This window comes from Pituophis catenifer, unplaced genomic scaffold (genome assembly GCF_029215685.1).
Source record: "Pituophis catenifer annectens isolate HBS135680 unplaced genomic scaffold, rPitCat1.0.hap2 SCAF_1, whole genome shotgun sequence".
In the NCBI taxonomy this organism is placed as follows: domain Eukaryota; kingdom Metazoa; phylum Chordata; class Lepidosauria; order Squamata; family Colubridae; genus Pituophis; species Pituophis catenifer.
The window spans coordinates 320,342,895-320,366,924 of record NW_027256881.1 but is presented as its reverse complement, the minus strand read 5'-3'; the positions used below and the strand labels follow the sequence as shown (position 1 = coordinate 320,366,924).

Sequence of the window (24,030 nt, the reverse complement as noted above, 5' to 3'; positions counted from 1 at the left end):
CTCTTTACATTAAGATTAGTTTTATTTATAGATTTGTTTAATTCTGCTTTTAAAGCCATGGTGGACAGTTGTTTTAAGAAAATACAATTGGATATAATTTTCTAAATTAAAAATCAAATGAGTGACCTACTTATTTATTATTATTATTTATTTATTAATTTTATTTCTATACCGCCCTTCTCCCGAAGGACTCAGGGCGGTGTACAGCCTAATTAAAAATACAAAGACAGACAATATTTAAAAATAATTAAAATTATTAAACAATAGGTCAATACTTGCTGCTGTCCAACAATTTAAAAATTGAACTGTAAGTTGTTACTTTCTGTTTTGTTTGGTGCAAGTTTTTTTTTCTTTCTGCCCCCTATTAATATATTTAAAAAACTGCAAACTGCAAAAAATTAAGGCAGGAAACTGATTAGTGGTATGTTGACCAATGGGAAAAAACGTTGGTAATGAAAAAAAAATTCACATTAAAATGCATTTATTTTACTACCTCTTTTATAATGAGAATTATCTGGAGTTTAAGTATAATCATTGATTGTCTGCATATGCTAAGAAGAAAGGATTTTTGGATCAAAGGGACAATGCACTCTGATGAAGTAGTTCTAAACAATGATTTTCAGGAAGGGTGTTTGCTCAGGTGTTCACAGGGGGAGAAGAGGTTATTGTTCCATGCAACCATCATCTGGCATCAAAAGCTGGCACCCCCTTGTTGCAGCCAGGGTGTTTTTGGGATGTCCATCAAGATGGAACTGAGGAAAAAGCACCTAGTGTCAGTTACTGTTGAAAGAAACCTCTTTGATTGTTTGGAAGGGAGGGAGGAGGAAATACAATTCATTTTGAAAGGTTTAATGGCTTACTTCTTTTTTGTGGTTGTTAATTGTCTTTGTTTCTTTTCAGGTAATTAACCTAACTTTCTGTGTTTCTGAGTACATTATTAGGTCTTTCCAAACCCATAAAAATAGAAGTTGTTCTGGTCCATTAAAAAAAATTATCACACCTACGGAATATTTTTATTTAAGTATTGCATGAAAATAAATTCAAGAAGAATTTAAAGTATTCTCACCTAGGACATTTTGGTTGGGCCTAATAACAATTGGGGATACTGATAGTTGTAAATTCAGTACCTGTAAATAAATCTGATAATGTTAAATACTGTACCTCTTAATCTGCAACACAGATATGAGTTCTGTATACAAATCATATTAGATCAAGAATGGTGCTGGGCTTTTTTTTTTGGCTTAGTGTGTTATGCAAACCTAGCTATTGTAGTTAGTAAACCATGATGTACGGCTAAATGTATTATGTGAATCCAATTTATTATTACTCAAACAAATCATGATTAAGCAAATCCTGGCTTAGGGTGATATACATACAGTGTAATCAGTAGTGGGATTCAAATCCCGTCCAGAGCTGTGGAGTCGGGAGATAAATGTTCCGACTCCGACTCCGACTCCTCAGTTTTTTGTACTTCCGACTCCGACTCCGACTCCGACTCCCCGACTCCGACTCCTCTGTATTAATATGCGAATGTATTTTATACATTCCTTGAAGGAAAGAAAGGCAACATACATGTCATTACCACAGGACTACTGGCTGGGAAGCCAACAGTCTACTGTATTGAACAGTTTAAGCAAAAGACAAACACAATGAAAACAACAAAGTTTTATTAATTTTTTTTTATTAATTTAATTAATCAAGTTGCTGGATAGTAGCAGCAGGCATAAACATCAGGAACAGGAACTTTACCAGTTCAAAAATACAAACCACATTATTTGGTTGTTTTAGAACAAAAACAAAGCTTATCTATATGAACCAAAAACAAAATCTGTAAAACCTAGAAATGGTTTATATTAATCTTGAAATGTAGTTATAGGCTTAGCAAATGCAAATCAATTCAATGTAGAGTTCTAAGGAAGAGAATTGCCTCTGCCAGATCCTCTTTCATAGAGGCTCTTAAGTCAGACTTTATTATTTTTAGGGCTGAAAATAATCTTTCGACACTGACTTGGGTGGGTGGCATTGCAGTAACTATTCTGGCCACATCACTAACGATCTCTGGATAAACAAGGATGGCTTCTTCAACAGTAAGTTTTGATGAGCGATCATACTTTTCAATTTCTTTTAGTGCTTTATAAAACTCCTGTTGGAATTTTTTTATTTGGACATTTACTGGTTCTGTAACGCTTATGCGACGTCGCTTTCCTTTAGCAACTTCCATTTTGTCTAAGAAGGAATCAAAGTCTAATTCTTCGTTTGAAGAAGATGATTCTGAGTTACCACTATTGCTTAAAAGAACTCCATCCTCCTGTGGAGGTATTTCAGGTCGTAATCCCTTCATGCGAACTGCTACATCATAGAGGGCCTTTTTCCCAGTAGCAATCTGTTTACTGTTCAATAAAAGTCGGCTCATTGGGTCAACATAAATAGCCGCTAACAAGATTTCATTTTCCAGCAAAAGACTCTCTCTTTTCATCATTGAAGATGCAATGCCCTCAGCTATTAACCCTCCATTTTTGTTCAGGCGATATAACAGGCTCTTCCATTCCAAGAGGAATTTACCCGGGGTTAGATCATCACATTGCAACCTCTTGGTGACAGTGAAGGGGTGAGAAAGAAGGTTCTCCAGCTCTTTTGTTTGTGTCCACTGGCTTGCAGTTAATGCAAGATTTTCATTGTCCATTTCTTCTATGAAGTCTTTAAGTTCAAGCAAACGCTTCACCATTAAATAAGTGCTTCCCCAGCGAGTTGTTTGATCCAAAATGGCTCCTTTTCCTGCACGTCTTTTCAAAATTGCATCTGTTTTTGGGGCCCTGGCTGCAACAGTTACTTGCCGTAATTTGCCAATTAATGTAGCTGCATGGCGATCTTTTAATCCATCTCTTATGGCAAGTTGCAGTGTATGAACAGCACATCGCATATGATGAATAGTAGCAAGCTTCAATGCTTCTTCAACAAAGTTGTCTAAAAAAATGTCAGCATTCTCTTCAGTTTCTAAACTTTCTCTAATACTTGCAGAGCTGTCTTCCTCTAAGTCTAATATCTGTTTGATACCTTCTTCATCTGCCTTCATCTTCTCAATTGTGCTCAACATGTTAGAAGCGTTATCTGTCACAACACATAAAATCTGTTCCTTTTTAATTTCAAAATCTTCTAGAACACCCTCCACTAACTTCTGAAGGTAATCACTGGTGTGATGTGCCTGAGTGTCCTTTACTCCGAGGGTCCGTGTTATTGTTTTGTTATTTTCATCCACAAATCTAACATTAATAGCGAAATAATTGACTCTGTGACGTGTGCATGCATCCATTTTAAGGAAGACAAAACGTCCTTTCATAACTTTCTGTAGTTCTTCCTTTTTACATTTGGCCTCCTCAATTATAAGTTTCCTTATACTTTCTCTTTCCAGAGAAACACCAAGTTTTTTTGCCATTTCTCCATTTAGGCCTAAAAAGGCTGTCTGTGAAAAGAAGGATAGTGGTACACTATTCTTTACTACCATTTCAATAATGTGGTGTTTGAATTTTTCTGGTGTCATCCTTATGGTAACTTTGTCAGATATAAAGAATTTTCTTATTTGTGATTGTTCTCCAGTAGATTTCTGAACGTTTTTTGTCACAGAAGTAGATGCAATGTTTTCATTGCTATCTTTCTCATTCACGGCTTCTAACACTTTGGGATGAAAACGCTGTAAGTGTCTTTTCAAATTTGATGCTCTTGTAGGTGCATTTTTATCAGGCCCACTGAAACTGCTAATTTTTGCATCACATTGTTTTTCACCATCATCATCTTTTCTAATACATTGGCACACGTAATGTTTTCCATCACTTGATAATGCAAAGTGCTCATAAACAGTAGACTTTGTTGTGTTTGTTGTTAGCAGTCTTTTTGCCATTGTTTAGGATGCCTCTTTCCCTAAAATATAAAATATGTTATACTAACTGGCATATAATTAGATTTTTAATATCAACATACACAGTCTTGTAAGTTGTACGTACATACAAACAAATAAGCTATATATCCCAGCACTAAACCTAGACATGATTTGTCCTATACAATATAAACACTTACAGTTGAATCCAAGAAGCTGTTCCACCAAGTTCTTCTAAGCCAGTGGTTCTCAACCTTCCTAATGCCGCGACCCTTTAATACAGTTCCTCATGTTGTGGTGACCCCCAACCAGGGGTGGGTTCTAAATTTTTTTACTACCGGTTCTGTGGGCGTGGCTTATTTTGTGGGCATGGCTTGGAGGTTATGTGACTGGGTGGGTGTGGCTAGCTGGTCATGTGACCGGGTGGCCATGGCTATGTGTATAGAGGGCTGAAAAAAGTCATTTCTGACAGGTCCTCGCACTTTTGACTGGTCCTCACACTTATGACCATCCTCACATTTATGCCCGTGCAGCATTTTTAACAACCATGTCACTCATTTCACAACTGCTTCTCTTCACCATGGTGACAAGATAGGGCAAAAACGTAAAATGTGAGGACAGTCGTAAGTTCGAGGACTGGTCAAAAGGGAGAGGACCAGTCAGAAATAACTTTTTCAGCCCTCTGAGTAGTCCATATACATAAAAGGATACAGCAATAGAGAGGGATGAAGGAAGGGAAGGGAAATTAGAGTAGGAGTGAGGGTAAGAGAGGGAGGAAGAGAGGAGGAGAAGGAGAAAGGAAGAGGAAGTAGGGAGGAGAAGAAGAGGGTGAGGAAGAGAAAGTAAGAAGGAAAGAAAAGAGAGAGGTGGTAGGTTTGAGGAGAAAGATTGCTGTACAATAAAAAAGATGAAAGGGAAGAAAGCCAACCCCAAACAAATATAAAGATATTAAGATAAAGAATGAATTGTTAAACTTTAAAGAATAAAAGAGAACAAATATGAATAAATAACAATAATTAGAAACACACATACAAACATACAATGTATTTTCTTTGAACAGAGTATTTGGCCGGTTCATAAATTTAAACAGTGTTTAGTCATTTCAATTAAATTTACAATTTCTATATTTCCTTTTTGCCATATTTATTCCTCATCTATTTTTGTAAAAAACCAATATTACCCTTCATCCTCATCTCTAATCTTAATCAAATTCAATTTTTCCCTTCTATTCTATATTATACCCCTTCCCATTGTCATCTATTTTTATATCCATCCTCACATTGGTTAATTATGTAATATTACAGTTGTTTAATATGAATTCAACATTTTAATATAAATCAATTAGTTATATAACTACCTTTTTTGTATATTAATCAATATGAACATGAATATTCCAATTATTTCCATGCAATCCAATTTCTTACAAATCAATTAATTATATTTACCAATAATAATAAACCAAATAATTTCCCCCATATATTCCTCCAAACCACAACTTAACCATTTCTGCTTTCAACACAATATACAATTAATAGTATCTCAATTATTACAATTCCCTAGTTAAATAGAGCTTTTTTTCTTTTGTGTTTTAAAATCTCCTTTTTTCCCTAAATTTCCCGTTGTTTGCACCTACCTTTTTTGGTGAGGAAAAAGAAAAGAAATCTGCCTGCCTAATTTTCTAACATGCAAAACCAACAGCCTGCTTTACTTTCTCTTTCGTTTTTCAGTATAGCTAGGGGGGGAAAAATCTGCAGTCTTTCCAAGCAAGCAAAAGAGCACTGAGCAAAACAGCTCAGAGCAAATCAGCTGGGGGTCGGGAGCCGATCTAATCAAGGGCTAATTAGCCTATGCTGAAGCTCCGTGGGCCAATAAAATTACAAAAAAACCACCGAACCATTTGTTAAATTGCTGGGTCGCCCGCCCCTCGCCCACCACTATTTATTGGCAATAAATGGTTTACAGCTTCAGTCTTGAACTATTGACCCTCCATTCCCTTCACTTATGCAAGTGTCTCTAGTCCTGCAAAAAACATATTTACTTAATCCCTTATCAGTGAGAGGCTAGGTTACCCATGGGCGCTGCGTTCCCTGTAACAGCAGAACACAACACTATGGAAAGTATAAGTATTGCCACTCCTAATTGTGCGTTGCGTGCCTTATAGTGAAGCACATGAAAAGCATGCTTCTTCACGGTCACTTAACGTGTTCATTTTGCGGTTACGTGAGGCACTGCATGCATTGGTCTTTATTCTTACAGTAGAGAAGTCATTAATTATAACTTTTTGTGAATTGGGACATTTAAACTTGCTTTTTTTAAAATTCCAATCTAAATTTAGTAGGAGTCGGAGTCGGAGTCGGTGCATTGTTTGCCGACTCCGACTCCGACTCCAGGTACCCAAAATTTCCTCCGACTCCGACTCCTCGACTCCGACTCCGACTCCACAGCACTGATCCCGTCGCTACTGGTTCGCTCGTGGGCACACGTGCGCTCGCAACACTTCTGCGCATGCACAGAGATGTCCGGGCAGGTGGGCGGAGCCTCCCGCTGCTGCTGCTACTGGTTTGCCTGATCCGGGGCGAACCGGTAGCAACTCACCACTGAGTGTGAAGTACAAACCAGGTCAGAGTGAATTTATGGGAGGTATAAATTTTGTCAATAGAATCTGGGAAAATATATCTTAGCCTTCCTCTATCTAATGCTGTTGGTTTAAAACTAACATAATTGGTTCTGAGAGGATTAATCAAGGCCATTTCTCTTTGTAACTTAATTCTGGAAGATATAAAGTAAAAGAGAAAGATATGTTGAGTTCATACTTTTGCTTTACCATAGGTAAAATGGTGAGGGGTAAGGACTGGTGTTACAGCATAGGTATCTAATATTTTGCCTTGCCTGGGCTGCAATGAGTGAAGAGGAGTTGTCTTGGCTTGATATAAAATATATAATATGGTTTTACAATATAAAATCACATAACAATGTTAAACGTTTATGATTTATGGGTTACATTACTAGTTGACCCCAGGCCGTAGGTTGGACACACCTGTGTTGAGTATACAATCTCCATGTGGTGTTGAGCATTTTGCCTAGTAAACATCAGGAACAGGATGACAGTTAAGTGTTAAATGCAAGTTAATTTTCTGATCTCCCAGAAAAATGTGGTTTTGAAACTAAAAGGCTGGGAGTATGCGTGTAACCCATGTATACATGTATACAGAAGTTAGTTTGGAAAATATCAGTTCCTCATAGTTCTCTGTGTTGATGAATTTCAGTTACCTGAGACAGCTTATTTTGAGAAAAGAGCTGAAATGAGAAAAAGCTAAAAATAGTACCTGAATCAACATATTTTAATTTTGGCAAAGTAGAACTCATTTTCTGCTAAGCTAGTTTGAACCTGAGGTCCCTAGTTGAAAATAATAAGCCTAATATTGCAGTAATTCCTCCTGTTTCCTTTTCAACAAAGAAATAACAGGATGTTTGAGGTTTAAGTTCTCTTGAGCTAATATAAATAAATATAAAATTCCTGTGATTTAATTTTAATTTATTTTTTGGGCTCATGAGCTACATTTTGTCTTTTCTTACTCGGCAGTCTTGTTCTTGGTTTTTCATACATTATCCTGTCTTGTGGTTGTGTCTTACGGTTATCTAACCATCTTTTCAATATTAATTACTTTTTAGTCCAATCAGAACATTTGTAGTTAAATGGCTATTCATTTTGGAGCCACTAACTTTTGACAGTGCTATTCTGCCCTGCAATATCTCTGAAACTCCTTTGCAGTAGCTTGAATAGCATATTGCAAAATATTTCCTGTTATTATGAAGGAAATTATCCCCCTAGTGATTAATTGGGGAACTGATTCTTTGTTGGATGAACATACAGATTGTTGGAATGCTCTCTTCTTTCTCAAAATTGGAGGAGGGAGTTCATAGAAACTTGGTTTCTCTTTTGTAGAGTTCCATGCAGCATTTGCTTATCTGGTGATAATATTCTGTAATTGGAGGTGCCTTGTAAAAAAACAAATTCAGAAGTAATACAGTATGTTCATGACCATATCCTTGAATAGTGGGAATAAACTACCATTAGTAATTTAGTCAACAGAAGAATATAATAGTAATAATATAAAAAGACGCCTAGAGAGTAGTTGGAGGGCCAGTCTTTCTGAATCTGACCGGACACTAGTAAGATCCCACATTAGGAATTACTTAGTGGCGATAAAAGCAGCGAAATGTAGCTATTTTGCTGCTCTTATTGCATCATCAGATAATTGCCCGGCCGCCCTCTTTAGGGTGACCCGCTCCCTGCTCCATCAGGAAGCGTGGGAGGACCCCTTGGAGGGTAGAGCCGAGGATTTTGTTCAGTATCTGTATGACAAAATCAGTCAGATTCGGGAAGATTTGGACTCCGACTGGGTAGTCTCAGGGGGAGAGACAGGGGCAGGTCTTGAGAATGTTATCTGGGATGAGTTTGATCCTGTGACCCCTGAGGACGTGGACAGGATTCTGGGTAGACTGAACGCGACCACTTGTTTATTGGACCCGTGTCCTTCCTGGTTAGTACTGGCTTCCCGGGAAGTGACACGAGGCTGGCTCCAGGGGATTATAAACGCTTCGCTGGGTGAGGGTGACTTTCCCGCCGCCTTGAAAGAGGCGGTGGTGAGGCCTCTCCTCAAGAAGCCTTCCCTGGACCTGGCAATGTTGGTAAATTATCGTCTGGTCTCCAACCTTCGCTTTGTGGCGAAGGTTGTTGAGAGTGTGGTCGCGCAACAGCTCCCCCAGCACCTGGATGAAACGACGTATCTGGATCCGTTCCAGTCGGGCTTCAGGCCCGGGTACAGCACGGAAACGGCATTGGTTGCGTTGGTTGATGATCTCTGGAGGGCTCGGGACAGGGGGTGCTCCTCTGTCCTGGTCCTGTTAGATCTCTCAGCGGCTTTTGAGACCATTGACCATGGTATCATGCTGCACCGGTTGGAAGAGTTAGGGGTGGGAGGCACTGTGTTGCGGTGGTTCTCCTCCTTTCTCTGACCGGTCGCAGTCTGTGTTGACAGGGGGACAGAGGTCGACCCCGAGGCCCCTCATGTGGGGTGCCGCAAGGGTCGGTCCTCTCGCCTCTCCTGTTCAACATTTATGTGAAGCCGCTGGGCGAGATCATCCGTGGTTTCGGGGTGGAGTACCATCAGTACGCTGACGACACCCAGCTGTACATCTCCACCCCGGATCACCCCAACGATGCCCTTGAAGTGATGTCCCGGTGCCTGGAGGCCATACGGATCTGGATGGGGAGGAATAGGCTCAGGCTCAACCCATCCAAGACCGAGTGGCTGTGGTTTCTGATGTCCCAATATAGTCAGTTGATGCCATCACTGACTATTGGGGGTGAATCATTGGCCCCCACAGAGAGGGCTCGCAACTTGGGCGTCCTCCTGGATTCACGGCTGTCTTTAGAAGAGCACTTGACAGCTGTGACCGGGAGGATTTTTCATCAGGTTTGCCTGATTCGCCAGTTGCGTCCCTTTCTGAATTGGGACTCGTTATGCACGGTCACTCATGCCCTTGTCACCTCCCGCCTGGACTATTGCAACGCTCTCTACATGGGGCTCCCCTTGAGGAGCACCTGGAGGCTCCAACTGGCGCAAAGTGCGGCCGCGCGGGTGGTAATGGGAGCGACATGGCGTTCCCATGTAACACCCCTCCTGCGCGAGCTGCAGTGGCTCCCGGTGGTCTTCCGGGTGTGCTTCAAGGTTTTGGTTACCACCTTTAAAGCGCTCCATGGCTTAGGACCTGGGTAATTGCGGGACCGCCTACTACCACCAATAGCCTCCCACCGGCCGGTACGCTCCCATAGAGAGGGGCTCCTCTGGGTGCCGTCAGCCAAACAATGCTGACTGGCGGCCCCCAGGGGGAGAGCCTTCTCTGTGGGGGCACCTACTATCTGGAACGAGCTTCCCCCAGAGATACGGAGGATCCCGGATCTGCGCACCTTCCGCCGCGCTTTAAAGACCTTACTATTTCACCAGGCGGGCCTGGCCTAATTTTCTCCCTCTTTTATAAAATATGTTTAATTTTTAAATATCTTTTAGTATTTTATACATTCAATTTTAAATTGGTTTTAAAAGTTTGGGGTTTTAAATTTGTCGGGGCCAAAATTATTTAATTTGATTTTATTCTACTTTTAAATTTTGTATGTATGTGTTTTATTGTTTGGCTGTGCACTGCCCTGAGTCCTTCGGGAGTAGGGCGGTATAGAAATTAAATTTATTTATTTATTTATTTATTTATTTTATTTGATTTATATATATTAAATAAATAAATAAATAAATAAAATAAATATAATCATACTGTCCTATAAGGAGGTATTTTATTATATTATCAGAAAGGCATGTAAATGATTATATGATCCTTTAAGAATTTGTATTAATGTATTTGTGGCATTAATGTTATATTATGTAAAGCTTTATTTATTTATTTATTTATTTATTTATTTATTTATTTATTTATTTATTTATTTATTGCGATTTATATGCCGCCTTTCTCCCTAGGGACTCAAGGCGGCTTACAAAATGACAACTTCAATACAAATCACAATACAATATCAAATTAAAATCAGTAACCCAATTAAAAACGATTTAAAATTATACCAGTGTACCCCCAAACGGATCAGTTTAATTGGCGGAAGAGCCACGTCTTCAGCTCGCGACGGAAGGAAAGAAGGTCGGGGGCTGTCCTGAGCTCAGTGGGCAATCCATTCCAGAGGGTCGGGGCTCCCACAGAGAACGCCCTCCCCCTGGGGGTCGTCAGCCGACATTGTTTGGCCGACGGCACCCTGAGGAGGCCGACTCTGTGAGAGCGCACAGGACGATGGGAGAACGGCTGGAGATGGTCCTGCAAGTACCCCGGGCCTAAGCCATGAAGGGCTTTATAGGTGAGCACCAGCACCTTGAAACGTATCCGGAGTGCCACCGGTAGCCAGTGCAGCTCACGCAGGAGAGGTGTTACACGGGAGTATCTAGATGCCCCGTAACTACCCGCGCGGCTGCATTTTGGACTAGCTGAAGCCTCCGGACACATCCCAAGGGCAGCCCCATGTAGAGGGTGTTACAGTAGTCCAACCTAGAGGTAACAAGGGCGTGAGTGACCGTGGCGAGGGCATCCCGGTCTAGGAACGGGCGCAACTGGCGCACAAGACGGACCTGTGTGAAGGCCCCCCTGGTTACGGCCGTCAGATGGTCATCTAAAGACAGCCGAGAATCCAGGAGGACACCCAAGTTGCGGACCCTGTCGGAGGGAGCAAGGATTTCACCTCCGATCATTAAGGATGGAACCTCCAGATCCCGGGATGCCGGCATCCACAGCCACTCAGTCTTGGAAGGGTTGAGTCTAAGCCTGTTCCTCCCCATCCAAACCCGCACCGCTTCCAGGCAGTGGGACATCACGGAAAGGGCATCCCTAGGGTGGTCAGGGGTGGAGATGTAAAGCTGGGTATCATCAGCATATTAATGATACCTCACCCCAAAACCACGGATGATCTCACCCAGCGGTTTCATATAGATATTAAAGAGCAGAGGGGAGAGAACTGATCCCTGAGGCACCCCACAAGTGAGAGGCCTCTGGGAGGATCCCTGACCCCCCGCCCAAACAGACTGCAGACGGCCCGAGAGATAGGAGGAGAACCACTGTAAAACAGTGCCTCCTAACCCTATCCCCCTGAGCCGCTGCAGCAGGATACCATGGTCGATGGTATCGAATGCCGCTGAGAGGTCAAGAAGGACCAGGATGGAGGAGCAACCCCCATCCCTGGCCCGCCAGAGATCATTTACTAGGGCGACCAATGCCGTTTCCGTGCTGTGGCCACGCCTGAAACCAGATTAGTAAGGATCCAGGTAGTCAGTTTCCTCCAGGAATTGAGGGAATTGCTGTGCCACCACGGACTCAACAACCTTCGCTAAAAAGCGAAGGTTGGAGACTGGACGGTAGTTGTTAAGTACGTCAGGATCCAGGTTAGGCTTCTTAAGGAGGGGTCGAACCACCGTCTCTTTAAGCGCAGCGGGAAAGACCCCTTCCTTTAGTGAAGCGTTGACAATAGCCTGGATCCAGTCTCCAGTCACCTCCCTGGCTGCCGAAACAAGCCAGGAGGGACAAGGGTCCAGTAAACATGTGGAAGACCCCAACCTACCCATAATCCTGTCCACGTCATCCAATGAAACAGGCTCAAACTCAACCCAGATGTCTCCACCGAGACTAGGCCCTGTCACCTCAACGGACTCTGTCCAGTCGGAGTCCAACCTGGTCCGAATCGGAGTGATTTTATCTTGCAGAAACTGTGCAAAATCCTCAGCACGGCCCTGTAAGGGGTCCTCCCTCGCTCCCTGATTAAGGAGGGAGCGGGTCACTCTAAACAGGGCTGCTGGGCGATTTTCTGCAGATGCAATGAGAGTGGCGAAATAGTTACGTTTCGCCACTTCCATCGCCACAAGATAAGACCTAATATGGGTTCTTAGTTGTGTTCGGTCGGACTCGGATCGAATGAGATGTTTCTCCATAAAGTCCCCCTCCTTCCCAAAATAATTTTTATTAATTAATTATTTTTTTTTAAAATGAGGCCCATCTCCCCTATAAAATGAATCTGGACAACTTTTTACAAATCCAATGTCCGTTTCTTTTGGCAACTACTTCCACTATTGATGTGTCTTACAATTAGGAAACTTTTTCTAATGTTGAACAATAATTTGGCTTCTTGTCATTTAATACCATTGTTCTGTGTACTGTACAGTAATAGAGAGCAGATTTTTACACACTACACTAAGCTTTCCCCTCTAATTTCTCACTGTTAAGAATACTCAGGTCACAGTCTTTCTTTTAAGATTTAATTTCCAGTCCCTTAATCATCTTGAATCATATTATAGAGTTCTTAGGGAACATTTACTGTTTCATATTTGAAGAATACTTTGGTTAAATAGATGAATAATTTAATGTGAAGAATTATTTCTCTTCTGTAGTTACATAAAATACTAATATATTAATAAAAGGTCCGTTGTACTTGCAGAATACTATCCAGCACCATAATCATTGTGTCCCAAATGACAGATGAAAAGTGTGTTCTTTTGAGCAACTACTAACATAGTTCAAAAGAACAAAATTTGTTTAATAAATTATTGATTTTTTTAAAAAAATATCAGCACTATTGAAAATTCTAAAAGATTAACCATGTTAATGTTGGGATTTCCAAATGGTGTATAAATAATTACATGGTTCCTTTTAATCTACAGACTTCATAAATACTGGTTATTACTCTCGGTCTTGTAATAAAATTATATTATATTATATGTTAAACCCCATGGTTCAACCTGTATGTGAGGATTCTGCCTTAAAGGAATAGTGAAGAATGAGTGGAAGAAAATGAAATATTACATTTGTACAAACATTTGGGAAAATCACTAGAATAGAAGCTTTCAGTGAACAATGCATGTACATTGAATCTGGCAGTTAAGGTAAAAAGATTAATTACTCAATATTGAATAAATTATTGTTTATTCAGCATAAAATAGGTAACATCCCCACTGGAATTAATTGAAAAAGTCATTATACTGTTATTATTTCTACCTACTTACATCTATAGTAAAGAAATTTAGTTTTTAAACATTAAATTTGGTTCTTCTTTGGCAAACATTTTAAAAATTGTCATTTTATTAGAATGCTTGATTTCAATATCTGATTAGTTAAACTACATTTTACAAGCGAAATAGGGTTAAACTAGATTTGTGCAGGGAAGATAAACATAGTGCAGTAAATGCCTCTTCATTGGTCTTTCACAATACAGTAAATCTAGAGGGAATACTCGTCTGAAGGGCAAGATGCCAGAAAGAACAGGTTCGACTTGTCTGCAAGGATTTACACCACAGTAGAATGTACAACTGTTTTCTCAGAGGTTGTTGTGAAGGTCAAGGAGCTAGTTTGCATTACCAAATGAGAGCAGCTTTATGGTGATGGGGAGGGAGAGTACTTAAACATGACTTGTAATCTCACTTGAAATGGGTCAAATGCAATCCATTCTTTCTTCAGCAAACCACCCCTAGAAATCTAAAACCTTCTTTCACTTAATTTCTTCAGTCAGAGTATTATTGGTAACTCAAATGATCCAAGTCCTGAGCACTTTCATGAGGTAAGAAAAAAGTTGATAAAAACTTTCCCAAGTTCTTATCACTGAGACATGCCTCTAAACATTTTGCTTGTAATGGAGCCCATCCCCTGTGTGGGTTTTAGCACTGAGTGGCATATTCTTGGCAATTAATCCCTACATTGAGTGTGATTAGTCTAGCGATATCTGATAGGTGACCCCCTCCCCATGGCCTCCATATCCCAACAGAGAAAGTGGCAGAACGGAGGTAAGGTCAGAGAAGTCAGCCATGCAACAGTTAACCTATTTTGTTAATATGTAAATTTGGCTCCCTGGAGATTTAAATATTATTTTTTTTAAAATGTGCAGCAAATTTATAATTCTTATGACATTGGCTAATTTATTACTTTCTAAAGCATTGGGGGGGGGGGCTTAGTTTAGTAATGTGATGATTTTAATGAATGGCATGATAAGAGGCTTATTATAAAATTATCAATACAATAAAAGTCATGAGATTTATGCAGAATTCATTGAAACAGATTCATATATAAAGAAAAAAAATGTACTCCATATCTTGGCTTCTCAATTTTAAGGTGGCTTACAATGAATATCAATATTTTATAGGCATTAATTTCTCTTAAGAAAAATACAAGGAAAATTCAATTGAAACTGTTACCTTCCTTTATCCCTTTAAATGAAAAAGGGACGCACATTGCAAATGGCAGATAGCCATTGGGAAAAAGCAATGGAGAGATTAATTAGTAAACACAGGAATGTGCACTAGCAAATGTGCCTGAGTGGCATGAACATATGTGACAGCAACAGGTGGAAAGTGAGTGCTTCTGTTTGGGGAGCTATTTCCAAAAAGGCTTCAGAGTGATGTTAGTCTTTAAACAGATCTCTCTGCTAATTACTTCAGAGTATTGTGCTTATTTTTAAAATTTACTGAACATGCTCTGTGTTATATGTAGATTAAATGTGCCCAGATTTTATAGCGAAGAATACAGTACCAGCACAAATTGAAATAAAAAAACTATTTGTTCTAACATAGCACAAGAGAGAACTGAATACATACAGCAGAAAATAAGTGTTTGGAATAGAATTTTAACCCTATTGATAAATGTTTGTTTTATGAATAGTTTCGTCTGGAGTATCCAACTAGGTACACCTAAAATAGGATTAAACATAAAATAAAATAAAAATATCTTTTTATACCTTGACTTCCCAATGTTCTAGCCAAGTATTCTCACTAGCTGCATCCTGATCTCCCACCCTTGCTTTCCTCCCTAATTCTGGAGATACAGTAAAATGAAATTAAGTGGGGAAAGACTGTGGTCTATTACTCAACTATGGTCCCTCCCACAATTAATATTTCATGTATGTATAAGTACACTGAATTGTAGAATTTGATTGGGATCATATTATGAGTTGAGAAAGACACAGGGAACAACCAAACTGCATAATTAATAACATGTAAGCTTAGAACCAGAAATAGATTAGCACAAATTTATTCATCCATCTTGGCCTCTTGATATTTTCCAAAATGTCATCAAGGAGATTACAAGTGATAGAATATGGAGGGGGAGAGGCACAGCAAGACAAAAACACAGAATAATTTATAGGGGCTTTTTATCAATCAGGAATTTCCTTTCAATTTCACTAGAAATATTTGGGTCCAAGCCATTATGAGGAAAATAATGGACACATATTGGTGTGGATAAAATATACGTTTATATACAAGTAATTCATCATTTTTATCATTGTGTTCCAAAAATGTTATTAACTGCTAGTATCTAGCTTTGTTTTCACCATATATATTCCATAACTAACAGAATTAGATAGTCCATTATTTTACTCTGTAGTTGTGACTTTTTAAAATCTCAACACTTATTTTACTGTTTGTTGTTTTAATTTAACATTCAACAAAATGGAAGAAAATTATTCCTTGATGACCTGCGCAATTGAACACTCTCGAAAAGGAGACCAGATATCCAAAACCACTTCAATAGTTTTATTTATTTAGTGTTTTTCAATCTGAAAGAGATTTAACTTCGATTTAAAAGGAACTCAACAGCTTGATTATTGTGTTCAGTTACAGAAAGTGAAAGGAAAGTATCATTTGGTTGCAAAGATTATATGGCATTAGTGTAATAGTAATTTTTTTCACAGTACCCCCAAGGCAAAAAAGACTGCTGAAAACCCAGCTCTGGAAAGATAAGATATCACAAATAAATTTCTAAAAAAATAAATAAATAAAATCACATGGCACCCTTGTGAGTTTGCCAAGTCAGTCTGGGGTACTGCATTGCTCTCTTGAAGCTTTAATTGATAATATTCTGCTGTGTGTATATTCATGCCAGGGGGTGACATGAATATACCATTGATTGAGCAATGTTACTCTTTTAGTAACATTGCTCAATCCAGTTTAAGTAGGTAGAAGCATAAGCAAGGGCCCTGGTCTCTTTCTTATCTGCTGTTGGTACTTGGATAGCAGACTGAGCAAGCACATACAAGTAGTCCTCAATTTACAACAGTTCACTTAGTGGCTGTTTGAAGTGACAACAACATGAAAAAAGGGACTTGTGGCCATTTTTCAATAGGTAGTAAAAAAATGCTAAAAAAAGTTAAAAAAAAAAAGGTTCCGAGGATCAGCTGTGCCACATGATCGTGGGAACTTTTTTTTTTTTTTTTTTTTACTTTTTAAAGCATTTTTTTACTACCGGTTCGGGTGAACCAGTAGCATTTTCAGTACTGGTTTGGGCGAACCACCCTGAACCGGTAGCATTTCACCCCTGGTTTTGTTGGAGGCATACAAGGAGGAAGGCTGAGTTGCCAGATTTTGGTTTTATGGTTTTGTTTATTTTATTGGTTTTATTCTTGCAAGCTGCCCAGAGTTCTTTTCGAAGGTGGGCAACCCTACAAATCTTAAACATTAACCTTTTTGCCACAATGAGGCACCACAGCAGGACTTTTGGGGGGAGAGAGATATGCCTGTAGGTTTATGTAATTATTCTGAACTTTGATAAACATAAACTTGATTTTTGTACAGTTATGGTATATCGAAGCTTCTATTTCTGTTTTTTTTTTTATTTTATTTTTTTTTTATTTGATTTATATGCCGCCCTTCTCCGGAGACCCAGGGCGACTTACAATGCTTTAAGCAATAGCCTTCATTCTTTTGTATATTTTATACAAAGTCAGCTTATTGCCCCCACAAACTGGGTCCTCATTTCACCTACCTTAGAAAGGATGGAAGGCTGAGTCAACCTTGAGCCTTGGAGAGATTCGAACCAGCAGAAATTGCAGGCAGCTGTGTTAATAACAGGGTGCACTAAACCCTTGTACTATCAAGGCTGTTAATATTATGGCTGAACAGCAATGGGAAAAATGTATAGACTGTAACAGATTTTATTTATTTCTTTAAATTCATTATAGCTGCCCAACTCCAGTGGACTCTGGATTCTCTCAAATTTTGATACTGTTGTGGTACTTGCTTTAATCTCAGACCCTGAAGAATTTTAAAGATACTCTTTTGTCTGAAAGCTAATTTGAGAAATGCAATTTTTAAAAAAGATTTGTAGGAATTTGTTGAATTAATTTCAATTTTTCAATTTTAATTAATTAATTCAATTTTAATCAATTTCAATTTTTAATTTCAATTTTTACAGCAAACATCAATTTTTGCAGCCATTACTTGTGGTAGTTTAGAGAATTAGGTAGGAAGGTAGGTAGGTAGGTAGATAGATACAGAAGATACCAGGATAATGCAAAAGTAGTTTCCACTTCTCATTTAGAGCTTTCAAGAAATAATTGATGAACAACTGTAATGGTCTTGTTTTACTATGTTTACTTGTTTATGTATTTGTTAAATTTATTTGCTGCTCATTTGAAGCAAATGCAGATGAGTTCTGATTATTTTGTTTGGTATTGCTTATGAGAAATGAAACTTTTTATCTAATAAATTTATCTGCCACAGAGCTGCATTTAGTTAATGTAAATCTGGTATTAACTAATTTTATTTTCCACACCTCCCTCCTTAAGAATTATAGCTAACAAACCATTATTTTTCTAATCTTAAAATGTTTGGAAAGAATTTCATGTTAGAAGCAGAAAATGGATTGTATAATAGCAAGTGAATGTTCAATATTAAGGTTTTAATTCAGCTTTCGTAAGAATAACAGCTTCTTGTTATGAATCACTTAAACTAAACCACAACTTAGATATCTCCGTATATGTTTTCAACAGGGTCAGCATATTTCCTTAGTGCCTGTTCAAAAGATTGAAGAAGTACTCTATGACTATAAGCCACTGCATGTAGAGACATATGGGCCATTGGTTCCAGAGGTGGATTTGCTGGGAAAATTAGGGTAAGTTTGTTTGTTTAAATTGACTTAAGATTGCACCCTACTGGGAACCTTACCACCTTATTTGTTTTTCAAAGCAGAGTGTTTTTTTAAAAGCAAAATAGATGGTAACAAAATAGACAACATCCTGTCCAAACCAATGTTTTGTTTGGGCGGCCAAATGTGATTTTTGTTTGTTCCACACTTTTCTTTGGTTTTGTAGTATTTTATATATCAGTTGAGAATTCTGCCAGATTGAATTAATGTTTTAAGGTTGCTATAGAGAGTTGAGGAGAAATAGCTGCTCATTTTCAATTGCGGATAGTTTTAAAAAATATACATATAAAGCTTTGGATCTTGATTTGCCTAAGAGCTGTGGGCCAATAAAAATATTAGGGCTGGCTTTTCATTGTGAGAGAAGTTAGATTTTACTTTCAGTGTTGGATTTTTTTCTATCAGGGGAAAATCTTTTTAACTATAAATATGAGGTCTAGCTGATATAATTGATAGTTCCCATACAACTTTTTTCTAAATGTTGCTGTGGGCATGTATCCTGGTGCAAGTTTCATGAAACTTTTGTGAGGAAAACCTACAGCTTAAGATACAATGCATTCTCCTATAAGTTTCAAGAGTTTATATCGAACATTTAAAGATACAGTACATAGTTGAAAGAGTTTTTTAAATCTAAGTAAGGAGTACAGAGCTGATCCTGAAGTAGAAATGTTATGCACAGTCATGGACATAAAACTGAAATGTGGAATATTAATTGTGTAAATAAATAAAATTCAATTAGTCAACTTTGCTCATCTTGCCACTTAGAACACTAGTGTTAAACAGCAGTATAATGTCCAATGTAATAAAAATAAGAGTTGGTTAAAGAATTAACTATATTATCAGTAGGTAGTATTAGAACTGGTTTTGATGTCAGATTAAAATGTGTGGTAAGAACTAAGCATGTCATGGCCTATTGGGTTCTTGTCATTTCATGTTTCTTTGCTGGAGTTTCAAATTTATTTTCAGCAAATTGTATTAAATAAATTCTAGCATACAGCACTTTGGCAGCAAAACACTGAAATTAATCAACTGTTTTTAAACTACTTATTCTTATTAATGAAGTATTTAACAAAAAACAAAATAGTAACACATTAATTTATTTTACTACATCTATAATTATTAATGAGACCTGTGGTATCTAATAGATACATTAATAATCTAAAGGATAATTACATAGTAGTTGAAAAAATAGCAATAGCAATAGCACTTGGACTTATATACCACTTCACAGTGCTTTACAGCCCTCTCTAAGTAGTTTACAGAATCAGCCTGTTTCCCCTAACAATCTGGGTCCTTATTTTACTGACCTTGGAAGGATGGAAGGCTGACTCAACCTTGAGCTGGTCAGAATCAAACTCCTGGCAGTCAGCAGAATTAGCCTGCAGTACTGCATTCTAATCGCTGCACCACCACCACACCACTATGTTTAATATATATTATTTAATTTTTAAGTTAAAAAAATGGCAAGCCCATTGTAGAAACATCATTCTTCCTCCCTTTAGGTTAGAAAGAAGTCTCTTCTAAGATTGTGACTACTGTGCATTGTTATAAAGAAAAGAAAACACAGTAACATTTGATTTACCACAGGAAGCTTAGCAACCATTAGAAGTTATGGTGGATCCCCAGGGGTGAAATCCAGTAGGTTCTGACAGGTTCTGGAGAACTGGTAGCAGAAATTTTGAGTAGTTTGGAGAACCGGCAAATACCACCTCTGGCTGGCCCCAGAGTGGGGTGGGAATGGAGATTTTGCAGTATCCTTCTCTCAGGAGTGGGGAAGGAATGGGGATTTTGCAGTGTCCTTTCCTGCTATGCCCACCAAGCCACACCACGCCCATCAAGCCACGCCCACAGAACTGGTAGTAAAAAAAATTGAATTTCACCACTGTGGATCCCCCCAACTTACGATCCATTTTTGAAATTGCCCATCCTGATTGCATTTTGGGTGCTCAGCGACTGGCCCACATTTAACACCTCTTTGCAGATCACATGATTGTGATTTACGTTTTTCCTGAAAGCCGACACTTACTTCCCATTTTTTGCAGAAACATCTCATAGCGAACAAGGGGTTCACTTAAGACTGCAGTGTTTGCTTAATGACCGCTGCAAAAAAGGTTGTAAAATTGGATCGGTACAGTTAGTGCTTTTTAAACCCACCCATTTAAAAATTTAATGAATAAATCAGTCGATTCATTAGATGACTAACATTACTTACATCTTAGCCCTACTAATTATTCATTTTGAGAAGATACTTGCTGTCTATAATGCATTTATGCTTTATCTCTGGAACACCTTATAAAAGAGAACTGCCAAGCACTTCAGCATTAGCTTTATTATTGTTCTGCCTTTTGCCATGACGTGGAGAAAATGTGTTGAAGGAGTTGTTATCCCATTTCAAAAGGCAACTGGACTTTCTTTGTTTTTTTTCCTTGAAAAGACTTCACTTCTCATCCTTCGATGAGAAGTGAAACATTTTCAAGAAAAAAAAAAGTTCATTGCCTTTTGAAAAGCACCTTTGGGACAACCATAACCTGAATGATTGAAAATCTCCATAGACAACGAGTTGTTATGTTGCAAAGCCCCTTGGATAAAACAAATTGTCTTTGAGGTAGAAGTCCATATTGTGCTCCTTCCTGAAAACTGCAGCAGTAAAGCTTGAGTCACCCTTTGTGAGGCTTGTGAAACACAGGATTGGCACCAGAGCTTTTATTTCACAGCTCAGTCTCATAGATGCTATATATTGTATGTTAACCTTAATTTGTGCCCTCTTCTTATTCTAAACAACAACTTTGTGAGGTAGGTGAAGCTAAGAAGTAGACTTACTCTGAGCAATCCAGAGAGCATTATTATTAAGCTGGGTTTTGAGCCTGAATAATTTAGATAGACCCCCAACATTATCAGAACTGCACTGTGGTATTAATCAATATTCAGTTTATAACCTCAGCTGTAACTCCAGGGGAGCAGTTCCCCCAGTCTCCTATTTGATTTTTTCTGGCTGCCCATTTCTTCCTTTGTTTGGCCTAGTGAGTGCTCAGCAGCAGCGTGTCCGCCCACCTATATTGCCATTGGAACTCCTTACTTGTCAAGGCTGACTATCATCTAATGTAGTACAAAAATAGTTTTCTAGACTAAGAGGCTCCGGTGTCTATCTTTCTGCAGCTTTGTCTGTTTTCTTGTGTTTAGGCTGTATTTTACATTTGAGAGCCAGCGTGAATTTAATTACCGGACTGTTGGACTGAGATCAGGGAAATTGGGTTCAGATTTCCACTCAGCCACAAACCACAAAGCTGACTGGGCAATCTTAGGCTGGTTACCAGCTTATAGTTGAACTTAACTCACAAATTTATTGTGTAAATAAAAGGGTGGGCGGGGATAGCTTGTTTGTTTCCATTTGAGGAAGGTGGGAGAAAAATATAATGTACACAATTCATAGGACTTGCCTGCCTGAACCCCCAAAATGTAATGCACATGCGTCCACCTTGCATGCCCGCACAGCGCCCTGTGTGCACCCCGCATGCACAGAAGAGACACGAAGGACCAGCTGGCTGGTGGGAGGCACGCACGCACATGTCCGGTGGAGCTGAGCTGGGGCGATGGCTCGCGCGCCCACAGAAAGGGCACTGCATGCCACCACTGGCAAGTGTGCCATAGATTCGGCATCACGGATATAGAAAGTTAGTTTGAAAAGAATATTTTCCTAAAATTGTTTTAAGTCACTAGGTTTTGGAACTTCGGCAGCTCCTTCAGTTATATTTGAGTAGGCCCATTTTTCTCATAAGGTTACAGAAATGAACATAGGTACATCATGGCGTTCTAGCCTTTTCTCAATACAGTAGGTGTTCAAACCCTACAATCATTTTGGTTGCCTCTTTTTTACTTTTTTCCAGCTGTATTATATATATATCCTCCATTAAATCTGGCAACTAGAACAAAATATAGTATTTCAGATGTGAACATACTATAGATTTCTTTAAGGGCACTATAATTACAGAAAGTTTTATTTTCAATCCCTTCCTAAAGATATATAGCATGGAATTTGCCTTTTTTCATAGCAGCTGCATACTAGGTTGACATCTTCATTAACTTGGAGATAGCTTTATATATTTCAGATCTCATTAGTAAAGCTAAATATCTCTTATTGTTAAGTAAAAAGTAATTTGCTTCACTTTTTCTTCCACTATTTGCGTCTGCCTTGCACCTGATTTTGATTATTAGAAAACTTGGATTTTGTTTTGTTTTGTGTTTCAAGTATATACTGCAGTTCTGCAAGGTGGTCATGCCAAATTAAGAAGGGCAATTTACAGTTTCCATTAAAGCCCTTCAGTAGCGGTCCATTAGTTGAAGAATGTGCTTTCTTCACCATTAGTGATCTATTCCGGCCGGGGGACAGCTAAGGAAAAACATTGCTTGATTTAGAATTGTTCTACGTTTATTTTTTTCTTATGGAAAGTGTTTGTGGTTTACCTCTATTCAAAAACCTAACTCATGACTGGATTTTTTGAAGTGGTGGTACGATTTACTGCTGCAACATATACCAGCTTCAGCCTGCAGCCCAGAGAATTTTTGAGGTTAATGGTTAGATAGTTTAAGAGAGATTCCAGTTCTGCTGACCTGAAAGCTGTAAAAGACACTTTTTTGGAATACATACACAGCTCATCCAGCCAGCAGCTTTATTGTTCACCACTTAAAAGAATCCAGTATGATTGAAATAGGCTGTGAAGCTTGACTATGTCCATTGTCCCAGGTGGGCTGTTTAAGGTAGGTTTAAGACTCACTGGAGAAGATCCTAATGCTGGGAAAGACTGAGGGTAAAAGAAGAAAGGGACAACAGAGAATGAGGTGGCTGGATGGAGTCACTGAAGCAGTAGGCGTGAGCTTAAATGGACTCCAGAGGATGGTAGAAGACAGGAAGGCTTGGAGGAACGTTGTCCATGGGGTCACGATGGGTCGGACATGACTTCGCAACTAACAACAACAAGCCCTTCCTTAACTTATGTTGTTCATCCTTTAAGGCCCCTTTGAGAAGGGGAAGGATTGTTACATTCTCTTGAAGCATGTAGTTTAGTTTGCTTCCTTGTAGAAAATGGTGCTACTTGTTCTGGAGTATTTTTGTTCTCAGTATCTTCTAGTAGTTTTGTTCTCAGATAGAATATTGAGAACTTGAATGCTGTAGAGCTCCTTAAGGTCAGTTAGTGGAGAAATGTTTAATTTTAATCTAACATATTGAACGATAAGGGAATCTAGTTATATTTTCTGCTCCTCATACAATGTAGAAAGTTCAAAAGATCCCTCTTCTGAATCACCTAGATTAGTGCATCACTCCAAGGACTCTCATGGTTAAAGCCTAGTTATACAAGTTTATTGTATATTTAAAAAAAGGAATATAAGTTTTCTCAGCTTAATTTGAAAGCAAGGACAAGAATGTGGCCTCCTGCAGGAAGCCTAAAACCTCACTGTTTTAAAAAGTTGGATGTTCTGACAAAATATTTTCTGAGATTTTTCAAATGATACCATATAGTATATGGAACTTTTGCAGCGAACAAACACTTCTGCCAAGATCATTAGCAGAATATGTTAAGATTAGATTGCTTTGGAAATAGACTTTCTTATTTCCTGTCCACCCACCTGTGGGTCTAGTGTGGGTTCTGTAGTCGTTG

General features: G+C 38.8%; 1 protein-coding gene across 1 annotated transcript in view; it reads left to right on the top strand.

Moving 5' to 3' along the window:
- Positions 1 to 24,030, top strand: part of MNAT1 (MNAT1 component of CDK activating kinase) — a 136,544-nt gene that overhangs the window by 83,399 nt on the left and 29,115 nt on the right. The window contains exon 7 of the mRNA XM_070931620.1: positions 18,225 to 18,346. Coding sequence (XP_070787721.1) covers positions 18,225 to 18,346 — 122 coding nt within the window. The remainder of the gene's footprint in view (positions 1 to 18,224; positions 18,347 to 24,030) is intronic.